Source organism: Meles meles, chromosome 2, assembly GCF_922984935.1.
Source record: "Meles meles chromosome 2, mMelMel3.1 paternal haplotype, whole genome shotgun sequence".
NCBI lineage: Eukaryota > Metazoa > Chordata > Mammalia > Carnivora > Mustelidae > Meles > Meles meles.
In genome coordinates, this window is record NC_060067.1 from 67,024,344 (window position 1) to 67,046,668 (window position 22,325).

Genomic DNA, 22,325 nt, shown 5'->3' on the forward strand with positions numbered 1-22,325 from the left:
CGGCGAGTTCACTGAGCTGGGGAGAGGACGGGCCAGGTTTGGAGGGAGAAGTGAGGTGAACCCCAGAGGGCTTTCCAGAACAGCTTCAGCAGTGACCTGGGAGCCCCTCCTCCAGGGGCACTGATGACCAGCTCGGCCCTGGGAGCTGGGGGTGGACGTGGTACTCGGTACTCAGGCTCCGGGGTGACCGCTCCTCTGACCTCCCCGCCCAGGATGGTGAGGTCATTGGCATCAACACACTCAAGGTGGCAGCCGGCATCTCCTTCGCCATCCCCTCGGACCGCATCACGCGCTTCCTCGCAGAGTTCCAGGATAAGCACGTCAAAGGTAGAGTGCTGCTCTGGGGGTTGCTGAGGCTGGGGACCCCTTCCTTCCCTGCCCACCCCATGCCCATCTTGAAGTCCCCAGAACCCCATACCTCTCAGCTGTGACCTCTGTCTTCCTCCCCTTACCTCTTGGTCCCGTGCACCTCTGTCACTCCTGATGCTCCCTTTCTAGGGGTGAAGGGGGTGGGGAGTCTCCCACCCACCTCCCACCTCTAGTGGCTTGGGCCACCAGGCTCCACTTCTCTGGGCTGCTGCAGACAGAACTGGTGTGTCCTTTCTTCCTTCCTCCCTCCCTCCCTTCCTTCCTTCCCTCCCTCCCTCCTTCTCTCCCTCCTCCCTTCCTTCCCCCTTCTCTCTCCTCCCTCCCTTCCCTTCTTCCTTTCCTCCTTCCTCCCTTCCTTCCTTCCTTCCTTTCTTCCCACTCTCTCTCCTTCTTCCCTCTCTCCCTTTCCTCTCTTACTTTCCTCCCTCCCTCCCTCTCTCCCTTCCTTCCCTCCCTCCTTCCCTCTCCCTCCTCCCTTCTTTCCCTCCCTCTCACCCTCTCTCCTTCCTTCCTTCCTTCCATCCATCCATCCATCCACCTATCAACCCACATTTCCTTCTATCCACGCATACACCCACCCACCTATCTACCCATCTGCCCTTTTACCCACCCTTCTACCAGCCACTCACCCATCGTCCCTTCCTCCTTCCTTCCTACCTCCCTCCCCTCTGCTCATCCCCTAGGACTCCCCCTTTCAGCCTGCTGGTCATGCAGCCTGTCCAGGAGGACAGTCTCTCCTCCAGGGGAGTGAAGCCCAAGCCCCCAATCCTTGGAAAGCATCTTCCACTCAGCCCCATCTCCCTGTCCACGTAGGGATGTCCGGCTCTCCCTAGCCAGGCCTGGATGGCCATGAGCACCCGCCTGAGGGAGGCGTAGGCCAGGCACGGCTGACTCCCCAGTGAGGGCCTGCCCATCACCTTCTTAAGGTTGGTGGTCACAGCTGCCTTCCAGAGGAGGGTCCTATGTCTCCTGATCTCAGGAGCTTTCCTGGTGCCCTCCACTTTCCCGCCTGTCATTTTAGCCCAAGTGAATGTCTCCCTCCCACGGTTTGGTCTCCCGTGCCCACCTGGCCAGTGTCCAGGCCTGGGCCACTCCACTAGTTCCACCTTCCGATTGCTTCCGTGTCTTCTCCCAGCCCCCTCACCAGCAGTTCACTGAGAGCAGGGGGCTTCTGCATGCTTGCCCGATCCTCCAGGATCCCACCAGCCAAGCACACGGATCCCAGTGCAGCCAAGACCAGTGCCGTGAGGACTGGTCATGCGAAGAACCCCTGTTGAGGACTCCATTGGGCTCGTCGGTGTCCCTCATGTGAAGATGGCCTGGAGAGCCAGTCTTCCCTGCGGAAGCTGAACGTTTCTTCTCTTGGACGGGTGGGGGAGGGGCGTCTAACCCCACATCTTTTCTCCTTGGCTGCTAGGAAGCTCAGAACTTCACCCAGGGTTGCACCTTCCGACCTGTCATAGCCTTGGTGCTTTCTCTAATAACTGAGCTTTTCTAGTGTAGTTATCCTCCCCCAGAAGGGTGCCCTTGACTTTGGCTGCCTTCCAGGAAATTGGTGGATCTGCCTTTTGTACAGACTGAGCTGTTGGGTGACTGTTAGAAATCGGATGATAGCATCCCCTGGCTTCTTGCCTCACTTCCTCTCCCCTCTCAGAACCCACCAGGGGCCAGCAGGGCCCGTTCCTTTGTTGGGCAGAGACTCTCCCTGTCAGTGCCCACCTCACCCCAGACACCCTGGGAGACTCAGCCCCTGTCCCCAGAGCTGTCTCCTCCCCCGGGACATGTGGATTGATCAGAGAGCCCCACAAATCTTAGCAGGACAACTGAATCTATAATTTAAAGCCCTTCTGAAGTTGGTGTTCACTTCTGCTGTTTTGTCTTAATAAAATCATCAAAATACTTAAACCAGGTTAATCTAAAGTTCTTTAAAACAAGGCATCCTCAAGTTAAACCAAGGAGACATTAAGGGGGGTTTCTTGTTCCTGTATAGGGCTATGAGGCACAGAGGGCTCTGGGGGTCTCTGAAGGGGAGAGGGGACACCATGCTGGTCCAAGGGAACCTCAGCTTCAGGCTCCAGGAGGGCTTGGGGGATCACCCCCGGGGGTGTTTGGGTCAGTGAGGCTGGGTGGTTATGGATGTTAGGCCCTCTGTGAACGGTGAGGTCCCAATCCAACCTGGGGAGTGGAAACATCACTCGTCTCCTGCCCTGGGGGTCTCTGTGGCCTGTGCACCCAAGGAGAGCTGCAGGGAGGCACTGGAAGGCACATTCCCTGGCCTCCAGGATCGGGCAGACTGGGGACACCTGCAGGCGAGATTGTTTCCCCTGGACCAGGAGGGAGCAGCCAGAGCAGGGGTGTGAGGGGACAGCACCCATGCTTGAAAGTCCACTGTCCCTTCTCCAAGGTGTCAGAGGATCTCCTGATCTCAGCTCGCCCCAGCCCAGTGGTCGGGACCAGTGCTAAGCATTCACTGGCTTTGTTGCCTCACACCAGAGTGGTTCCCTAGCATGTGGAGCAGGAAACAAAGTCAGGCCCCCTAGCCCACCACCTCCAGGTTCCCAGCCCAGCGTGCAGGACCCTCCACCTTTCAGTGATCTCCCCGTGAAGGAGAAGATGGTAGGTTGCTGACCCAGAAACTCCACCAGGCCACCCTGCCCCAGCTCCACCACCCAGGGGTTTCTGGAGAAGCCACATCCACAGGCTCAGGGGTGCACAGTGGGCTTCCAACCAAGGACCCTAAAAGGATGGCCTCTGCCTCACAGGGAGCTGCACCTCTGCCCAGCCAGGGTGCTGCTCACGCACAAGCACCGGAAACTCGGGCTCCTTCCTGTTCTGAAACGTGACCTTGGGGCTCTGGGCAATGCTAACAAGGGGCCAGCACCGAGACTTCTGCCCAGGTCTTTTTCCTACTTCTGAGGACCTCAACCCACCTGTGGATGAAAATGCTGTCTAGGGAGTGACTCCCAGATTCCCATCTCCAGCCTGGCTCCATCGCGGAGTGCTGCACCAGGACGCAGCTGCCTTTGCCCCAAAGACCCTTCCCAGCCTAGGGGTCCTTTCAAAATATAGGGCAGACCATGGGCCCATCTCTGCTGGGAACTGTCCAGGGACTGCACCTGCTGGGGGTAGACATCAGAGACACCAACCCAGCAGAGCCGCCAGCAGGCAGCTTCCCCTCCCCTCCCACCCCAACCTCCGCTGGCCTCTCTCACTCAGGGCCATGGATCCCGACCATCGATCTCCTGTGCAGAAATGTCAGTTGAGATCTTTTGCCCACTTTAAAAAGTTGAGTTGCTTGTGTTCTTCCCAGGTTTTGAGAAGGGTTCAGATGCATTCTGGGTGGGAGACTTTGTCAGAGAGACGAGCTGAAGGTCTCCTCCTGCTGCTTAACTTTTCATTCTCCTGATGGCACCTTCAAAGAGGGGTGTTTTGTCAATTTCTATGAAGTCTCCTTTGCCAACTTTTTTTAATGTGTGTGGAATTGTATCTAAGAAATCTTTGCTAGCCAAAGGTCAGGACTGTCTTCTACGTTTTCTTCTAGCAGTTTACTTTCTGAGGTCTTCACATTAGGGCAATGATGCATTTTGAACTAATTTTTTAAGTGTGAAGTATGAATCAAAGTTCTCCTTTTTTTTTTCCCCTGCCTTGGAGAGTCAATTCCAACATCATGCGTTTTTCTTCACTGAATTGCTTTATCCCTTTGTCGAAAGTAAAATGAGCCCTTTCTGTCCCATTTGTCTGTCTGTCCTGAATGTGTTTTCAGGTCAGGTGACATCAGTTCTCCCGCTTTGTCCCGCCTCCAACATTGTTTTGGTTTTGCGTTTCCAAATGGATTTTAGAATCAGCTTGTCAATTCCTGATTTCAATTTCAATTGTTTCAGTTGTTCAGTGTTAAAGTTCAATTTCCAATTGTTCGTTACCAGGAAATACAAGTAAAGTTGATTTTCGTATGTCAATTAATCATAAGAGATCCCATGACCTTGACAGCTTATGCTGGTAGGAATTCCTATGGGTTCTATCAGATTTTGCACACAGATGGTTCTGCAGTCTGTGCACAGAAAGATTTTTGCATCTTTCTTTCCAGTCTGGATGCCTTTTCTTTTGTTCTTGCCTGGCTGGAGTTTTCCTAAGATACTGAATAGGAAGGTGGTGAGAGTGGATGCCTGGTGTCCTTCTTGCCCTTGGGGGAGAAGTCTCGAGACTCTTACCCACAAGTAGGATGCTCACTCAACATCTCTTGAAGGTGTCCTTCATCAGATGGGAAAAGTCTCCTTGAATTCATAGTTTTTCCTAGAAACAGATGGGGTTAGAAGATTTTGTCAGACACTTTTCCCCACCTTTTGAGATGACGGCTTTCCTTTGTAGTCTGTTAATGTGAATTGCATTGGCTGATTTTTGAATGTTAAACCATCCTTGCATTCCTGGGATAAATCTCCCCCATCGTGACGCATTATCCTTAGTATATATTGCTGGATTTGATTTGCTGAAAATGTCTAAGGGTTTTTTGCAGCCATCTTCATGAGGGGTGTTGGTCTAGTATTCTCTCGAAGTTTTGGGTACAGGATGATGGTTGGGTAGTTTTTAGGAAGAACACCCCTCCTGTGCCTCTTGTCTGTCCTCAGTTCTCTGCTATGACACAGCTTCACTTCTGACATCCTGGTGACCAAATGCAAGGGGATCCCCTGCACCAACAGTCTGCCCTTCCATTTCACCCAAGTCTGACACTGCCTACATGGAGAGGGTGTCAGAACCCATGGTTAAGTTTGCACAAAACCGCCCCCCACTTCAGATGCCAATCACAAGTCCAGCCTGTCAGCTGTGCTTCTGGCCCACCAGCTGGAGATGTGGGGTTCCCAAAGCCCCCTCCTTGGTTTTGATCATTTGCTGGAGCAGCTCACACAGCTCAGAAAAACAGTTTACTTTCTAGATTGTCAGTTTGTGTGTAAAGAGGTAGAATTCAAGAACAATAGGAGAGATGTACACAGTATGTCCGGGAAAGGACAAAGAGCACCTCCATGTCCACCAACCTAAAAGCTCTCTGACTCTCCCTCTTGGGGTTGTATGGAGGCTTCACTGTGTAGGCATGATTGGTTCAATAACTGCCATTTGTGATTATGCTCACCTCCAGCTCCTCACCTCTCCCTAGAGGTGGCATGGAGATTGGGGCTGAAAGTTTGACCCCCTAATCACATTGTAGCCTTCCTGGCAACCAGCCCCAACCTTAAGTTCTTCTCAAAATCACCTCGGTAACATACACTCAGGAGCGGTTGAAAGGGGCTTGTGGTATGAGTAACAGAAGACACCCTTTGCATATTTATCACCATGAGGCTATTTCAGGGGCTGGGAGCAAAAAGATGTCCCCAGAGTGCTTGTCACAGGGGATTACAGAAGTTTTTAGGGGCCATTGCTGGGAACCATAAATGAAAACCAAAACACATATTTCTTATTATAAATCACAACATCACAGAAGTATTCACTCATTTTCAGTTTTCCAGAAGAGTTTCTGCAGAGCTGATATTATTTCTTTCCTAAACATTAGGGAGAGTTCTCCAGTGGGACCACATGGCCCTGACGTTTTCTTTATGGGAAGATTTTTAACTACAAAATAGAGATGGGGCTTCTGTGGTTATCTGCTTCTTCTTGAGTGAGGTTTGGCAGTTTGGAAAATTCAAGAAATGTGTGCATTTTATCTGAGTTGTTAAATGTTCATAATGGCATCCAGTTGTTCATAATGACATCTTCTTACCCTTGCAATACCGTAGGCTCTGTGGTGATGTCTCTTCTCCCATGCCTGATCCTGATATGGATAATTGTCTTGTCTTTTTCTTTTTTCTTCTTTTGGCTGATCAGTCTGGCTGAAACCTTATTGGTTTTATTGATCTCCAAGAATAAGTTTCTGCCCTTCATTTGTTTTCTGTTTTGAATTTTTTTTCTATCTCATTGATTTCTAGTCTTTATTATTCCCTTTCTTCTGCTTACACTGGGTTCATTCAGTCTCCTCTTTCTAGTTCTTATGGTGAAAGCTGAAATCAGTGATGTGAGACCTTTCTTCTTCTCTGATATTGGCATTCTGGTACTATTAATTTCACCCATGTACTGCTTTATCTGCACCTCACAAATGTTGATATGTTGTTTTCTCATTTTTATATAGTTTTAAATACTTTCTAATTTCCTTTTTGATTTCTTCTTTGAAGATGAGGTATTCAGAAGTGTGTTATTTCATTTCTAAATTATTGGAAATTTTCTAGATACCCTTCTATTACTGATTTCTACTTTAATTTCATTGTGGTCAAAGAGCATATTTTTATGATAAGCCATTTTAATTGTGTTGAGACTTGTTTTATGGTTCCAAATAGGTAAATATTATTTCTGGGGCTGAGACACCTCCTAAGTCACAGGCTGGCAGAGCCAAGGGGATAGAGCTGCCGTCTTGGGAAGTTGTGTGTTTAAGTCTCCCAACTGGAGGGCTTGGCACATGGCCAGTGCTCACTGGGCATTATTGCTAATGTTCTCATTTATGGGGAAGGCAGGAGAAGGTAACACGTTCATATCTGAACAGGCAAATGTGGGGAGAAATGCGAGATGGAGGCTGGAGAGGAGAGCTCCACTGGCTGCTGGGGTTTGGGTGTGGGGTTCAGTGGCAGAGCAGCTGTGGGAGCTGCTGTGGTTGCATGGGGCCTGTGGCAAGGGTGAGCAGGACTAGGCAGGACATCTCTGAGCCCCTCAACAGCAGCCCGGAGGACAGAGACGGTTCTATGCCTGTGACCACATGGGAAGGATCCTGCTGCTTTTTGCTCCTGGGGGAAGTTTCCCACCCAACTAACCCCTCAGGGAGGGCAGAGGCTTTCATAGTGACTCTAACAGGGTCCTGTCATGTTTTGTTCCCAGATTGGAAGAAGCGATTCATTGGCATACGGATGCGGACCATCACATCGAAGTGAGTGTCTGAGGATGCAGCCCTGTGCCCATCCACCCTCATCCTTCCCCTCTCCTCCCAGACCCCTCCCAGCTATGCCCAGCTGCCTACAGGTGTTCCTGTGGGCCAGACACACTCAGATTCCCAAGCTTCTGCTCAGGCCAGCCCTCTGCCTGCAATGCCTTTCCCCACTTTGTCTAATAGGTTCCCTCAGTTCCCTCAGGACTCCATTCAGGTGCCCCTTCCTCTAGGAAGCAAGCCTTTGTGGCTGCCATAACAAATTACCACGGACTTGGTGGCTTCAGACAATAGGAATCCATTCTCTTGACTTTCTGGAAGCTAGTGGTCCAAAATCAGGGCATCAAGAGGTCTGTGCTCCCACTGGAAGCTCTGTGGGGAGAGTCCTCCCTTGCCTATCCCCGCTTCTGGGGGTTCCAGGTGTTTCTTGGCTTGTAGCCATATCACCCCAATCATCCACACGTGGCCTCTTTCTCTTATAAAAACACCAGTTCTTGGATTTAGGTCCCACCCTAAGTCAGGATGACACTACTTAGATATCCATAACCAATAGAACTTTAAAGACCGTATTTCTACACAAAGTCACATTCTGAGGTTCTCGGTGGACCCGAATTTTGGGGGAACACTGTTCTACTCCCCTTGAAACTCAAGTGGGAGGAGTACCACCTTTCCCCTCCCTGTATAGCTGTGCTTCCTTTCCAAGCATTTCACTGGTCCCAGGGGATGGAATTACTTGTTGTGCCCTGCCCCTCTCCACTTTGAATCTGAACTCCTTGGGAGTGAGAACTGTGTCCTACTCATTGGTATCACATCTGTAGCAGAGTGGGTAGCTGGAAACACTGATAGTAAAATAGAGGTTGGAGTGTGTGAGGGAAAGGAGAAAGAGGGAGAAGGAAGGGAAGCAAGGCGAGAAAAATTTGCCAAGTCAAGTCCAAGGATTTGGAGAAGGAGCAGGAGCACTGTGTGCTGTGGGGAGAACTAAGGCATGCTCAATTGATTATACCCTCAAAACTATACAGTCCCTAAAATGATCATTCTTCCCATTTCATCAACTCTTAATCTAGAAATTAAATCTGACAGCCATTTGTAATCCAGGCCAATATACCAACCTTTCTATTAAATGTGTTCTTTCTTTCTTTCTTTTCATCCATTCACCCATCACACCATCTGTCTATCCATCCATCACACCATCCGTCCATCCATCCATCCACCCATCTTTCTTTCCATCCATCCATTGGTTCATCCATTCTTCTACCTTTCTTTCTTTCTTTCTCATCCCTCCTCCCACCCACCCCATCTATCCAACACCCTCCCCATCCACACTTCTAATCAACCATCTTCAGTAAACTTTCTCTTGAGGAGCCCATGTCAAGTGGGCAACACTGAGAAGAACAAGTGACAACTCAGAGTGGTCAGTGGTAGGACAGAGCAGTGTCAGGGTCCAAAGGAGATGCCTCTTCTGGCCTGGGTGGTTGGGGGAAGAACAGCAGAGTTTTGTGCCATAGAGTTAGCTTAGAGGCTCAGAAAAAGTGCATTCATTGTGAAACTTCTTTTTCAGTTTGGTGGAAGAACTAAAGGCCAGCAATCCAGACTTCCCATCGGTCAGCAGTGGGATTTATGTGCAAGAGGTTGTCCCAAACTCACCTTCTCAGAGGTAGGCCGTCCTGTGGGAAGCAGGGACGCTGGACAGGAGGAGGGTAGGATTGCGTGGGCATGAGGCCTAGGGTGGGCCCGCTTCAGTGACCTTGCGTGACCTTGAGCCCCACCCAAGCACATGACATGGCATGGAAGTGGCAGGTGGGATTCTGGTCTGTCGCCTAAGCCAGGGGCAAACTGGAGAGATGATGTACCCCCTTAGAGAATTGGCAGTGCCCTTCTTTAGCCCACCATGTCCTTTCCTTTGGGTCTTGAAAGACAGAGTAGTGAAGAGCGCCCCCCCACCCCCCAGAGCTCAAACCCCAATCCAGCCCAACTCCCACCAGCTCAGTGGGCCCACCTGGGTCTCCCTGGGCCTGTTTCTCCATCTGCAAAATGGGCACAGTTTGGCCTACTCTTCCTCCGCTGAGGAGGCTTTGTCAAGATCAAATGAGACAAAGCACCATGTTCTTTGAAACCGCCGGCTACCAGAGAACAGCTGACTGACTGCAGCACCATGAGCTGAGGCAGCCCATGAAGTGCAGGTGCCTCATGCTTGTACAGCTGATCCAGGCCCCAGCTCTGTGTCTGGATGGTGGGTGAGCTGCATTTAGTCAGCAGTCTACACGGAGATCCCCGGAGCTGGAAGTCGTGCTTGGGGGTCTATGAAGGGCGAGGGCAGGGTGTGGGGTAGAGAAGAGCCAGGCAGGCCAGCCTCCAGCCCCGCAGGGCCCCTTCCACCAAGCAGGACCCCTCTTCCTGTTTTCTGTGGTGTCGCGTCAGAGGTTGTATGGGGAGAGGCGGACCCAGGAGCACAGGTGCTCAGTCCACAGCTGGCCTGCAGTAGAGTTGTTGAAACATAGGTCTGTGAAGCCAATGAATAGCCACCAAACTCAGTCCCCTTATTCAGGGTTTCAGCATTATGGGGAGGGATCACAGGCAGGCTTCCTTAAGAGTCAGGAAGGTGGGCTCAGTGGCAAGGGTGGCCGCTGCCAACCGAGGTTGCCTAATGAGTCAGCCCTCGCTGCAGCCTGGACCTCGGAATCTGCAGCGTGTTCCCACATGGGACTGTAGAGGTGGAAACTGAGGCTCAAAGGGGCCAAGGCCTGGCCTGCAGCAGCCCAGCCAAAAAGACTGCAGCCAGAACTTGAACCCAGCCCTCATAATGTAGAGAAGAAGTAGGCTTACAAAGCACTAGCCTATGGTAGGACATCGGTTTCCGTCTGGTATAAACACCTTGCAGTCAGGATGCTATTCTTACCTATTGAAATGATTTTTCTTAAACTGCTCCTGCTCGATCAGATTGTCCCCTGAGCAGGGTCTGGGCCTCGCAGGGATGTGCCGTGACTGGGGGTCTCTCCGTTGGCAGAGGGGGAATCCAAGATGGCGACATCATCGTCAAGGTCAACGGGCGCCCTCTGTCGGACTCGAGCGAGCTGCAGGAGGCTGTCCTGACCGAGTCCCCTCTGCTGCTGGAGGTGCGGAGGGGCAATGATGACCTCCTGTTCAGCATCGCGCCAGAAGTGGTCCTGTGAGCATGGGACCTCACGTCGCTGAGTGCCAGAGCCTGCAGCCTGGGACAGGTGCCAGCCCAGAAGTCCCATCCAGAGATGCTGCCTCCCACAGGGTCAGGACGAAGGACCACAGACGGTCCTCAACAGAGCTGGTGGCCTCCTCCTGGCTGTCCAGGGGCAGAGCCACAGGCAGGGTTTGGCCAGGGACCCACCTCAGCCTTCGGGAAGGTTGGCTTCCAGATCACAGTACCACGGGGCAGCCGGATGTCCCCCTCGTACAGATCCTCCTGAGGGCCACCTTCCAAGTGTCCAGGATATCTCGAACATTCCTCTGGAGGTCCCCACAGGTCCCAGCCTCCCTTCTACGGCCCTGCCTTTACACCTGTCCAACCTCTGTCTAAATGCCCAACCTGCTCCTACCCTCCCCTCCCCTCTGAGTCTCCTGCTCAGATCAGTGCCCCAACCCATTCTCCCCTTGGAAGGCCTCCCAGCCCCTGCCCCAGATTCCATGGTGCCCATCACACGGAATGACCAGGGTTGTGGCATCCACATCCCTGGAGGGCCGCCGTGTCTGGCCACCTTGGGGAATCAAATGTGGGCAGCTGGCTCAGAGCAGGCCCTGAGGCCATGACCCCTGGCTTCCCAGCCAAGCCCTGCGACTGGTGATGTCACCTTCTGAGGTGGGACAGAGACTGGCCAGGAGCAGAGTGTCTGACACTGTCTGGAAGGCCACTTGTCCCCCCCAGAGGTGACCAGGGGACGCTGGGCAGAGGAAGCCTACTGACGGGGGTGGGGTTGCAAGGACTGAGCCGGCTTGGCCTCCCCATGCCATTCTGCGCAGGGCCGTGGACTCACGGAATCACCCCTAGAGCGGCAGGGGGGCACGTGTGTGTCAAGATGTACATGTGAGCTTTGCTGTACAATGGATTCCCCATGTTGCTTGTACTGTATGTTTCTCTACTGTATGGAAATTAAAGTTTACAAGCACATGGTCCTTAGCCAACAGGGGTGCTCTGGGAAGACCACCCCTGCCAGCCACAGCTTCTCTTGAATGGAGAACTGACACACCAGCCAGCCGAGGGCCGGGGAAACCACCCTGAGCACAGGGGCATCGGGCCAGCTCCCCCACCTACTCCTGGTCTGTGGTCTCAGGCAAGTTGCTTTCCTGCCCTGGCCTTGTCCTCTTGCAGGTGTAGACAGGACACGGATAACGCCGCCCCCAAGGCGAGAGGGGCGGGGTACTTGGAAGGGTGCCCGGCTTGCCGAGAGCCCCAGCTAAGCCACGCTCCTTGTCCCCCAAAGCTCCTCTGTGTCTGCTCCAGGTCACCTCACCCAGCGATGGGGAAATAAGGCAGGAAGAGACAAAGCGGATTGCCTAGGACCCAGCCGGGAGCAGGGGGCACTGAGAGTTCTGACTTGCCCAGGGCAAGCCTCCCACCCCAGAGAGGCTAGTGGGGGCCCCAGGGTAAGGATGAGGGCCACCCAGCTGATCTGAGAGGAAGGGGTCCAGGCCTGGGTTCTAGACCCTCAAGTCCAGGAAGATAGAGAACTCCCTGATCTAAGCCTCTCAGGGTGACAGGGTCTGTCCCCAGTGAGCCTCCGGGCAGCCATGTGACCACTGGCCACCTTCCCCTTAGGGAGGGGTGGACAATTGCCGGTCTTCACGTCCTTCCACACTCTGAGAGCCTGAGGCTTGACAGGTCCAGGTTTAAATGGGCCCACCACAGGGCAGTTTTGGAAGGTGGCCTCAACTTGCGTGGCAGCAGCGAGAATTCCGTATGGTACCTGGAGGGACTCACGGGACATCCCTGGAGATGGGCATACCAGGCATCGGTGAGGCTGCGTGTGTGCCCCGTGGCTGGCCAGCGAGATGGGGAGAATCAGACCAAAGGGCACGTGGCATCCACACCCGGGAAAGGACCAGGAATTGTCACAAGCAGCTTTTAATGAGGACACCGTGCTGTGGGGAAACACCCCAGTTTCGCAATCCTTGGGCTCCGATTACCACGTGCACTGAGCACTCCTCCCCACACCCAGGCCACCATGAGGCCTCGGGTCTGCTGTGGGGAGAGTGAGGTCCTGGCACCCAGCTGGCCTGCAAGAGACTTAGCCACCATGTGCCGTGCTGGGGAAAACCCTCAGACTGGGGGGCAGAGGGCCGCGGGCACCCAAGCTACTGCGGATGGCGAGCCCACAACTGTCCCTTGCAGGTGGCAGGGGGGTGGGTCGCAGGCAGGGCACCAATGTCCCCGGCTGTTGGGGATCTCGGGCATTTCAGGCCCTTGGCTCCAAGGTCTGCACCTGGGATGGACTGGGCTCCTTGAAAACGGCCTCCGAGGGCATCAGTGGCAGCCTCACCCCTCCCCCACTGCTGCCACCCTGAAATCCTTGAGTCTGGAGGGGAAGGAAAGAAAGGGGGCAGGAGCAGAGCCCAGCAAGGGGGTGGCCACTGCCCGGAGAAGAGAGGGGCTCGACCAGAAGGCACCTGCTTTGCTGTAGTCAACACTAAATTAAAAGTCACATAAAAGCTCCTGACTCAGGGTCTGGCGCCCAATGTGCCCCAAAATGTCACTTCACATCCTCTCACTCGCTGCCATCAGCCCCGTGGATGACCAGGGCCATCCCCTCTAGTCTCAGATTATCCATCTGGGAAGTGGGAAGTGGGATGTGGGGGTCTCTGAGCTCAGGAGTCAGCCAGGCCTGGGCTGTGGTCTTGGCTTTGCCCTTTCTGGCTGGCCTGTGTTGGGGACTCCAGCTCTAGGCTTCTGCACCCAGGGAGGCGTATGCCTGCGGCTCCCTGGGAAGGAAGGTGCCCTCCCCCGATGTGGGGCCTGCAGCAGTGGGATTGGGCTCGGTGGTGTTCAAGCCTCTGTCCTCCACCAGCCACCCTGCCCTGCCTGCTCCCACCCCCCAGCTGGGAGAAGCCGACTTCCCTGATGCTCCTCTGGCTGCACCCAGCGAAAAACAACTTTTCCAGAACCTGCCAGCTGCCGAGAGCTGTTGTGCAACCTTGAGGCTCCTGACGCAAGCCCCGGTGGCTGGGTTTATAGGCCACCCCTCCACTCTCTGTCCTGGGAGCTATAAACGGGGTGCTGACAAGGGCAGGGCCCTCAGAAAGAAGCATCCGTTCCAGTCTCGGGGGCCCCTGTAAAGACCTAGAATCCAGGAAGGACAGGACCGGAAGGAGAATCACACACCCCTGGCTCCAAACGCCCCATTGGACAGGGGTGGAAACTGAGCCCCAGAGAGTAGGACATGGGATCACATGTGAGCTCCCGGCTGGCCTCCGGGGGACCAGAGCTGGGCTGGAGCAGACAGCTGTGGCCACAGCTGCACAGGACAACATCCACTGCCTGAGCATGTGGGTCTGGGCCAGGCTCTCCAGGAGGGGCCAGTCCTGAGGGTCACAGCGTCCTCCTCCTTCCAGGGCCCCTCCCCACCCACAGGGGGATTAGTGGATCCAGAACACGGATGAACAGAGATGGAAGCTCTGGAATGGGTCAGATGCCAAGGAAACAGCAGGGCACCTGCCACTGTTACCCAGGCTTGAGCAGTGTCTAGGGACACCTGCTCTGGCCCCGTGTCTATGTGGACACGCTTGTCCCCCGGCTGCCCTGCTCTTGGTCCACAGTCTTCAGGTCTTCTGGAGTCCGGCTCTGCACTCTCTCCCTCCACTCCACCTGCTTCCTCCAGCCGTCACCTGGACGCTTCCCAGGCTCTGTTCCCTCTGACCGTCTGTCTGTATAACAATCCACAGCCAGGGAGACCTCACAGCCATGGTCAGGTGAAGGCTCCTGACACGGGAGCTCATCCTGGATGATCCAGGCAGGACCCGGAGTCACAGGGTCCCGACTGGAGGGAGACAGGATGGTCAGAGCGGAAGACATAGGGACAGAAGCAGAAGCTGGCGGGGTGTGAGGAAGGGGCTGGGGAACACAGGGAACCTCTAGAAGCTGGAGAAAAGGGTTCTGCCCTGGGGCTTTTGGCAGGAGCCAGGCCTGCCAAGGCGGACTTCAGCACGTGGCACATTTGTGCGTACACGACACATATCCACAAAACTGTTCGGCTCTCAACTGTACCCGTTTTTGGTGTGATGCATACCCGGAGACATTTCTTTTCACTCCGCACATCAGGGTCACACCTACTTTTCCTGGATTCAATTTCATCCTCTTTTATACTTTTCTTTCTCATTTGGGTTGAAATGTTTCCTCCAGGAAATGTTTTCACGAAGGAGCGTGCGGGCGGGATGATGAAGGAAGGGCTGACATGTGCAAAACGTTTTTGTTTTCTTCAAAATCATTTTTATTGTGAAGTGTGACCCACGTACAGAAAAGTGCCCAAACCGAACCTGTGAGTGTACAGTTGACCCTTGGACTTAGTGGGCGTGAGAGGCGCTGATTCCCCAAAACGTAACTACTATTGATCGGAAGCCTTACGATATCAGAACACATGGATGCACACGTATTTTGTACGTTACATGTGTTTTATACCAGATAATAAAGTAAGCTAGAGGGGAAAATATATTACTGAGACACTCACAGGGAGGAGAAAATATGTTTACAGCACTGTTCCGTGTCTTTCAAAGAAACTCTGTGTCTAGGCGGACCCTCTCAGTCAGACCCGTGTTGTTAAGGGTCATCAGAAAGCCAACGCACATCACCACCCCCAAGTTGAGAGCCAGGGTGCTGACAGTACCCCCCCAGTGCCGTATCCCCCGCTCAGAGGCTACTGGCAGCCCGGCTCGTTGGTAATCACCTCTTGGGCCCCTTCATGTTCCACGGCCAGTGTGCACTTCACTCTTCACGAGCGGGGGTTTGCCTGCTTCTTACAGCTGTGAGTGGAGTCACGTAGCGTGTCCTCACGGGGTCCGGCTTCTCAGACCTGAGATTTGTCCACACTGCCGTGTGTTGCGGTGGAGTGTTGCTTTTCATCACTGGGTGACATCTGGCCCGCGTACCCCCGGCCTCTGGCTCACAGCCATCCGGACTGCCCCAGAGGGGGGCTGTGGCCGCCGTGAAGATGTACCCAACTCTGTGTGCGTCTCCAGTGTCTTGTGTGAGGGTTTGTTGGGCATGTGCCTGGGAGCGAAGCTGCCAGTCATTGGGTGTGTAGGACCCCAGCTTTGGTGGAAACACAAGATTTTCAGAGTGGTTTTTCTAACCGGCCGCAAGGTGTGTGGTCAGCCTTGAGGTTGAGACAGTCTGTGGGCACAGAGCAGGGTGATTTCAGTGTGCAATTCCACAGCTCCTCGGAGCTCGGGCGAGTTTCCAAGTGCTCATCAACCTCTAGGCACCCGTCCTTGTGCATACCCTTCAAGTCAAGGTTGTTCTCTACACCTGCCTCTTCCTCGTTGCTGGCTAGCACTCTTACACACCACGGAAATGAGCTTTTTGCTGTTTTGTGCCCTGAAAATGCCTTCCTCCTCTCTGACGTTTGCATTTTTCTCTCCAAATGGTGTCCCTTGATGAACAGAAAGGTGGGTTTCAATAGCCCAACTGACCAATCTTTTCCTTTTTGGCTCGTGTCTTCATGTCTTATCTAGAAAATGTGTTCTTGGCCCAGCTCCCTACCTTCCTGTTAGCTTCCTGATACTTGAGTATTTCGTGTTTCACACAAGATGACATTCGGGCACGGAGCATAGGAGAGGTAAGTTTCACTTGTGCCATGTGGATCTATGGATATCTAACTGTCCCATAAGCCGTTTACTTGAAAGGCATGTCCTTCCTCCTTTGCCATAACCAAGCTCCCATATGCATGTAGATGTGTGTCTGGACTGATCTTTCTCTGTGTCCTTGCCCCTATGCCATCCCATCCTAGTTATTTCAGCTTTATGACGGAATTTCTTACCCAGTGCCGTAAAGCCTCCATGCTGTGTTTCAAGAGGGCATCACTATCCTTGACTTTTAGCTTTTCTGCATACGTTTTAGAATAAATTTACCAAGTCCCACCCCTTGTGAACTTAGCTAGAAAGACATTGAATCTATACATCAGTTCTGAGAGAGGTGACGCGAGCTTCAGGCTTCTAGTACATGAACGTGGGTGCCCCCACATTTATTTACGTTTTCACTGATTTCTCCAGATGATGTATAGTTTTTTGTGTAAATAGCTTCCATTTGATATTACAAATGGTATCCTTTAATTTTTGTTTTAATTTCCCACTTTGCTGGTGTTTCAGCTTGTTTTTAAGATTTCTTCTTTTTCATCATGTTTTATACTGGCCTTACAGACAATGATCTAGCCAAAATCACCTGTTAATTCTCACAGTAGATTATTTTGGATTTTCTACATACTCAGTCACATCACATACAAATAATGAAATTAAAAAAATTATTTACTCCTTTTCAATCCCAATCCTTTTCAATCCTTTTCAAAATTTAATCCTTTTCAATCCTTTTAACTTCTTCTTGCCTCACTGCGCTGGCTAAACCTCTAGTTCAATGTCATGCAGAAATAATGAGAATGGACATTTTAATCTTGTTCCTGATCTCGATGGGGAATCTTTCAACATTTCACCATTAAAAATAATGTTTTCTGTAGGTGTGTTGTAGTTACGCTTTGTCAGCTTAATAAAGTTCCCTTTTATTCCTAGTTTGCTAAAGCCTTTTATTATGCATGAATACAGATGTTAACCAAGACTTTTCTGCTTCTACTAACATGATTAAATGATTTCCTCCCTTGTTCTGTTAATGTAGGGAAGTGTATTGATTTAGAAATACTTTACCAACCTTGAATGACTGGACAAAACAGAATTTTATTGTGATATCTTATCCTTTTTTATATTCTTGCTAATATTTTGCTTGAGGTTTTGTGTTCATAAATGCACTAGGTCTGCAATCTCCCTTTTTCCTAAAGTCCACAAAGGACTTTGCTCCTACAACAGCCTTCTATGACTTGGGCAGTACCTACTCCCTTTCTCTTCTTGGGGAAAGTTTCGTGTAAGATTGGCATTTCTCTCCTAAATGGTGATAGAATTTAAGAATAAGCATCTAGGGGCACCTGGATTGCTCAGTGAGTTAAAGCCTCTGCCTTTGGCTCAGGTCATGATCCCAGGGTCCTGGGATGGAGCCCCACATCGGGCTCTCTGCTCAGTGGGGAGCCTGCTTCCTCCTCTCTCTCTGCCTGCTTCTCTGCCTACTTGTGATCTCTCTCTCTCTGTCAAATAAATAAATAAAATCTTAAAAAAAAAAAGAATAGGCATCTATTCCTGGAGTTACACTTGTGAGAAAGCTTAAATAATGGTTTCATTTTCTTTAATAGCTACAGGACTATTTTGATTTTCTATTTCTTCTTGCATCAGCTAAGATAAGTTGTATTTCTCTGAAAGTCTGTTCATTTCGTCTAAATTTTCAAAGTATTGGCATAAAATTATTCATAATTTCCTCTTTATATTTTTTATATTTTTAAATTTTTTTTAGTAGTTTCTATATCCAACATGGGGCTCAAACTTATGACCCTAAGATCAAGGGTCGCATGCTCCGCCAACTGAGCCAGATAGGTGCCCCTCCTCTTTTTATTTCTTGAATATCTTCAGTTTCTATAGTTATGTCCCCATTTTTATTCTTGACATCACTATTTGTGTCTTCTCTCTTTTGTTCTTGCTTAGTCTTGGCAGGAGGTTATAAATTTTATTACTTAAAACACACATATACACACACACACACACAGAGCAAGATTTGGTTTTGCTGATCCTTTCCATTGTGTATTTGTTTTGTTTCCTATTTCATTTCTGCTCTTACCCTTATAATTTCTACTCTCTTTTTTGGGTTTCATCGACCTCCCCTGTTTTTCAATATATGTACTAGAAAGTAGGACTTTCCCCTGATGCCACTTCAGCTGCCTACTCAGGTTGTTTTTTCTGGAAATCCTTTTAGGTGATGCTGCACACTGGGTTTGGAGTTGGGACCAGACAACCAGCATCTGCAACCTGCATTTCCTCTTTACGACTTTCTAGCTGGGTGGTCATGGCCAGGTGACTTCTCATTCCTCAGTTTTCTCATCTATAGAATGGGGATAATCATAATTTCCACCTGGGATTAAATAGTTAAAACACTTTACATAGTGCCTGGCACAGGGTACACATTCAAAATTTGTCACTAGCTGTCACCCCTCTACTACCTCCTTCTCTCCATTTCTTTGTCTTTGGCTGTCTAAACTCAGGAAGATCTCTTTGACTTTTCTTTTGATTTATCCTCTGTAACTCTTCCAAAAATCTTTCTTGTTCTCAAATTGACTCTTTTTTTCCCCTATAGTAACCAATTCTTGTTTTATGGATGCCAAATCCCTTCAGGATAGTAATTACTATGTTTTTAGGTCACTTGTCTGAAAACAGAGTGAACTGCATTTTCTTTGGAGTCAACTCTGCTTCTCCACCTCAATCCTTCTCCTGGCTGTTGCTGTTTCTCCTCTAGTATCAGCTGGTCTTTGTTTGTCTGCTGGAACATGTGACTTAGGGAGTTGGCTAATTAATGGAAGTGCATCATAGCTGGCAGTTTTCTCTGCTGAGAGAGAAGAGGGCCATGATCGGTGGGTCCCGGGCTCTGTGCCTCCTGGAAGGCTTCACTGAGGGTTGCGGGATGGGGCAGTCAGGATCCTCACCCCACTGACAAAACGAAGAGAACTTCCTCTGGAATGCCACCCTGCCTTGGAGACTTCACATCTGCAGAGGAGCTGGACGGTTTCCTCTGCAACCAGCTCAGCTCACCAGCAAGCAGGCCTCCATCCTCTTCCTTCCTCTCCCTCTTCTCTGCGAACCCAGGTGGCTCTCCTGGCACCTCGGGGCTCCCTTGGCTGATTCCCTCAGCTGTGACCCTTCTGCTCCCAGCAGAGACTGGTTTCCCAGAATCTTGTTAGGATCGTCCATCAGTTTGTGGACACTGCTCAGGCCCAAACAGCTTTTTAAACTGCTTCACTCTGTACCTCCCTCCTGTCATTTCCCTGGGACTGGGAGACTCTCTAAGGAAAGTAAATGCACACCTGAGTCCAACACCTTGGATAAAAACGTCTTTAGTTTTATTTCTAGCTTTCTTTACTCAGGTCTCCTCCCCATGACCTGACATGAGTCTGTGGGAGTCGGCACTGTGCAGGGAAGGAGCAGACTCCCGCTCAGACCTGGCTGCAAATCCTGGTTCTGGCCTGCATGGTAGACCCCCTGAGACTCACCACATGAAGGTTGTTAATATGCACGTCACAGAGTTGTCACGAAGCCCCCTGAACATTCCCTCCCACCTGAGTGTGTCCTGGTAGAATAAGAAAAAGCTTCCTGATCCTCCAGAAACTTTACTGCTGCTTCCCAGGAAATACAGCAGTAGGGAGACAAGTCTGCTCTGACCTTAGATTTCAGTGGCACAGTCTAGAAGTGGGCTAACCGGGGGGTGACGTAGCACACAGACAGGCCCCAAGGTCCAGCCCACAGTGGACCCCCAGTGCCACCAGTCCCACTTCTGGTTCTGAAAACAGACTTTGCAAACAGCCCCAGCTCTGCCCTCTCTCCTTCTTCAGCCGACAGGGCTCCCAGGAGCTCCTGGCCCTCACATAGGCACGGGGACAGCATTCCTTCAGGTGGCATGAGGATGCCTGGATCTCACAGGCAGAGCGTAGACGTGATGGCTTCCCCACCACAACTTGCCCACCTGGAGAATGGCCCTCACCTGGCTTCTTCCCCAGCTGTGAGGGCTGAGTCCCATGCAAACCTCTTGATAAAACAGAGCCTAGTAAACTATGGGCCTCTCCAGGCAAGGGGGGCAAACAGGACCCCTTGTATATTTTTGCATACACTGAAATAAAACAGTGAGACCACCTTTTAAGTAAATGGCATGTCCATGACCCAAATCACAGTGTTACTGAGAAACACACAATCTTTACAAGCCCTGCCCTTTGTGTCTGCCTTCCCCCAGCTCACCTGTTCTGCAGCCGGCCACACAGAGACCAGGCCTTCCTCTGTGTTACACTTCTGCAGCCGTCTGATACAGCCCTCTTCACCCATGCTTCAGGCCCGCCCGCGTCCTGGAGGCAACGTGTGACTCCAGTGCTTGGGACACTCTGGGCAAATTCATCTCACAGATGGGCATCCCCCACGGGGCCTGGGCTCTCCTCCTGCCGAGGCATCTTCCCAGTTCCCCTCCGTGCACCTGGAGGACCCTGCAGCTCCAGGACCCAGCTCACCCACGCGCTTCTCAGCCTCGTTGAGCTCTCCCGCAGCTTCCCTGCAAACCCTTTCTACTGATGCCCTGCCTTTGGCTTACCTCTAAGTTCTGCCCCAAACAGGACCCCCTTCATCTACTCACTGTCAATAGTAATGATAGACTTGTCAGATACGAGCACTAACACGATTGTCACTGAGGAACAGGTGTGCAGAAAGAAATGCGTATCATGGAATGGTGACAAGAGGAGCTGGCAGGAGGTGAGGGTTGGGGGGGACACTCACACGCCAGCACTCACACACACAGGGCTGAGGCTGGGTCCCCAGAGGCAAGCCCAGAGACAAGGACGCAGGCGTGAGGGCTCTGTTTGAGAGGTGACCCCCAGAAGCACAGTGACGAGTGGAGAGTTTAGGCAGGGAAGGAAAGGAAGCTAAGGGGTGGTGAGCAGGTCATTGCTGTGGCACCTCTGGGAGATCGTATGAGCCACGCAGCCCGGTCCACCCAAGGGGACAGGGAGCTGGGTGACTGTGGCCCAGCCCCCACTGTCACTGTCTAAGGGCTTCTCTGCAGGTATGTCAAACTTACTTGAGCGAAGCGGCAGTAAGTTGCTGTCCACGTGCCCCTAGGTGGTCATGGGGAGGGCACACAAACAGCTACCCAGTGCACCTGCGGCATATGGACGTGTCCCCAGGGCAGGCAGAAACATGAGATGCTGCAGGAGGCTAGAAATTTGGCACCTCTTAAAACGTGTTTTAAATCCTTTTTGCTTTGTCAATATTTTTGTTTTATTTCGTTTTCTTAAAGATTTTTATTTATTGATTTGTCAGAGAGAGAGACAGACAGAGAGAGAGCACACAAGCAGGGGGAAAGGCAGGCAGAGGGAGAAGCAGGCTCCCCACTGAGCAAGAATCCAGATGTGGGACTCGATCCCAGGAATCCAGGACCATGATCAGAGCTGAAGGCAGATTCTTAACTGACCGAGCCACCCAGGTGTCCCTGTTGATATTTTTAATATGAAAAATATTAATTAATTAATTATGATAATTAATTAATTAATAATGATAATTAATTATTTAATTAATAATTTATTTATTTATTTAATTATTAATTAATTTAATTAATTAATATTTAATTAATAATTAATTATGATAATATTAATTAATATTAATTAATTAATTAATTAATTATGAGATATCTCAAGTGCACAGCAAAGAATAGAAAATATAATTCAACTGTGATCCTTTCGCCTAGCCCTGATACACTGTAGCATCCTGATACATGTGTTTCCTGTACTCTCCTTCGAATACACATAACCTCCCATCTAGCCTCCCATCCACCAGAGGAAGCCACTGCCCTGATTCCTAGCAGCACATGAGTCATCACTTGGCCAGTGGGTTCTGCTGTGGCTGTGATGGACGCGGGGTTCAGTACAGTGGCCACTACTCCGTGGGTAAGGGCTCTTTTCTCTCTAGAGGCTTGACGATCCTATCTCTGTCTTTGGTGCTTGGGGGGAGGATGAGCACTGACAGCGGTTCTAGACAGTGGGCAGAGTGTGGAAGGCTTGCTGGCTGGCCCTCTGCAGAGGGGTGTGCAGACCCTCGCCCTCGGGCTCCCCAGACACCGCGATGGCAGCCGCTTCCACACACAGCTGTCTTCCCGTGAAGAGCTCCGGCAAGTACCGTTTTCTTGCCAATGTTTCCTTTCCAGCGAGGCTTGAACACTTCTGGTGCTTGG

General features: G+C 51.3%; 1 protein-coding gene across 2 annotated transcripts in view; it reads left to right on the forward strand.

Annotated features, from left to right (window-relative positions):
* HTRA3 (HtrA serine peptidase 3) overlaps window positions 1-11,414 on the forward strand; it is a 29,218-nt gene extending 17,804 nt beyond the window's left edge. Inside the window, exons 6-9 of one of the 2 annotated variants that reach the window (XM_045986227.1) lie at window positions 213-327; window positions 7,258-7,306; window positions 8,862-8,957; window positions 10,308-11,414. In XM_045986227.1, coding sequence (XP_045842183.1) covers window positions 213-327; window positions 7,258-7,306; window positions 8,862-8,957; window positions 10,308-10,473 — 426 coding nt within the window. In that variant the 3' untranslated portion in view covers window positions 10,474-11,414. Of the gene's footprint in view, window positions 1-212; window positions 328-1,504; window positions 2,253-7,257; window positions 7,307-8,861; window positions 8,958-10,307 lie in introns of those variants that run through there. The other variant, XM_045986232.1, reaches the window with a different exon arrangement.
* The last annotated feature ends 10,911 nt before the right edge of the window (window positions 11,415-22,325 follow it).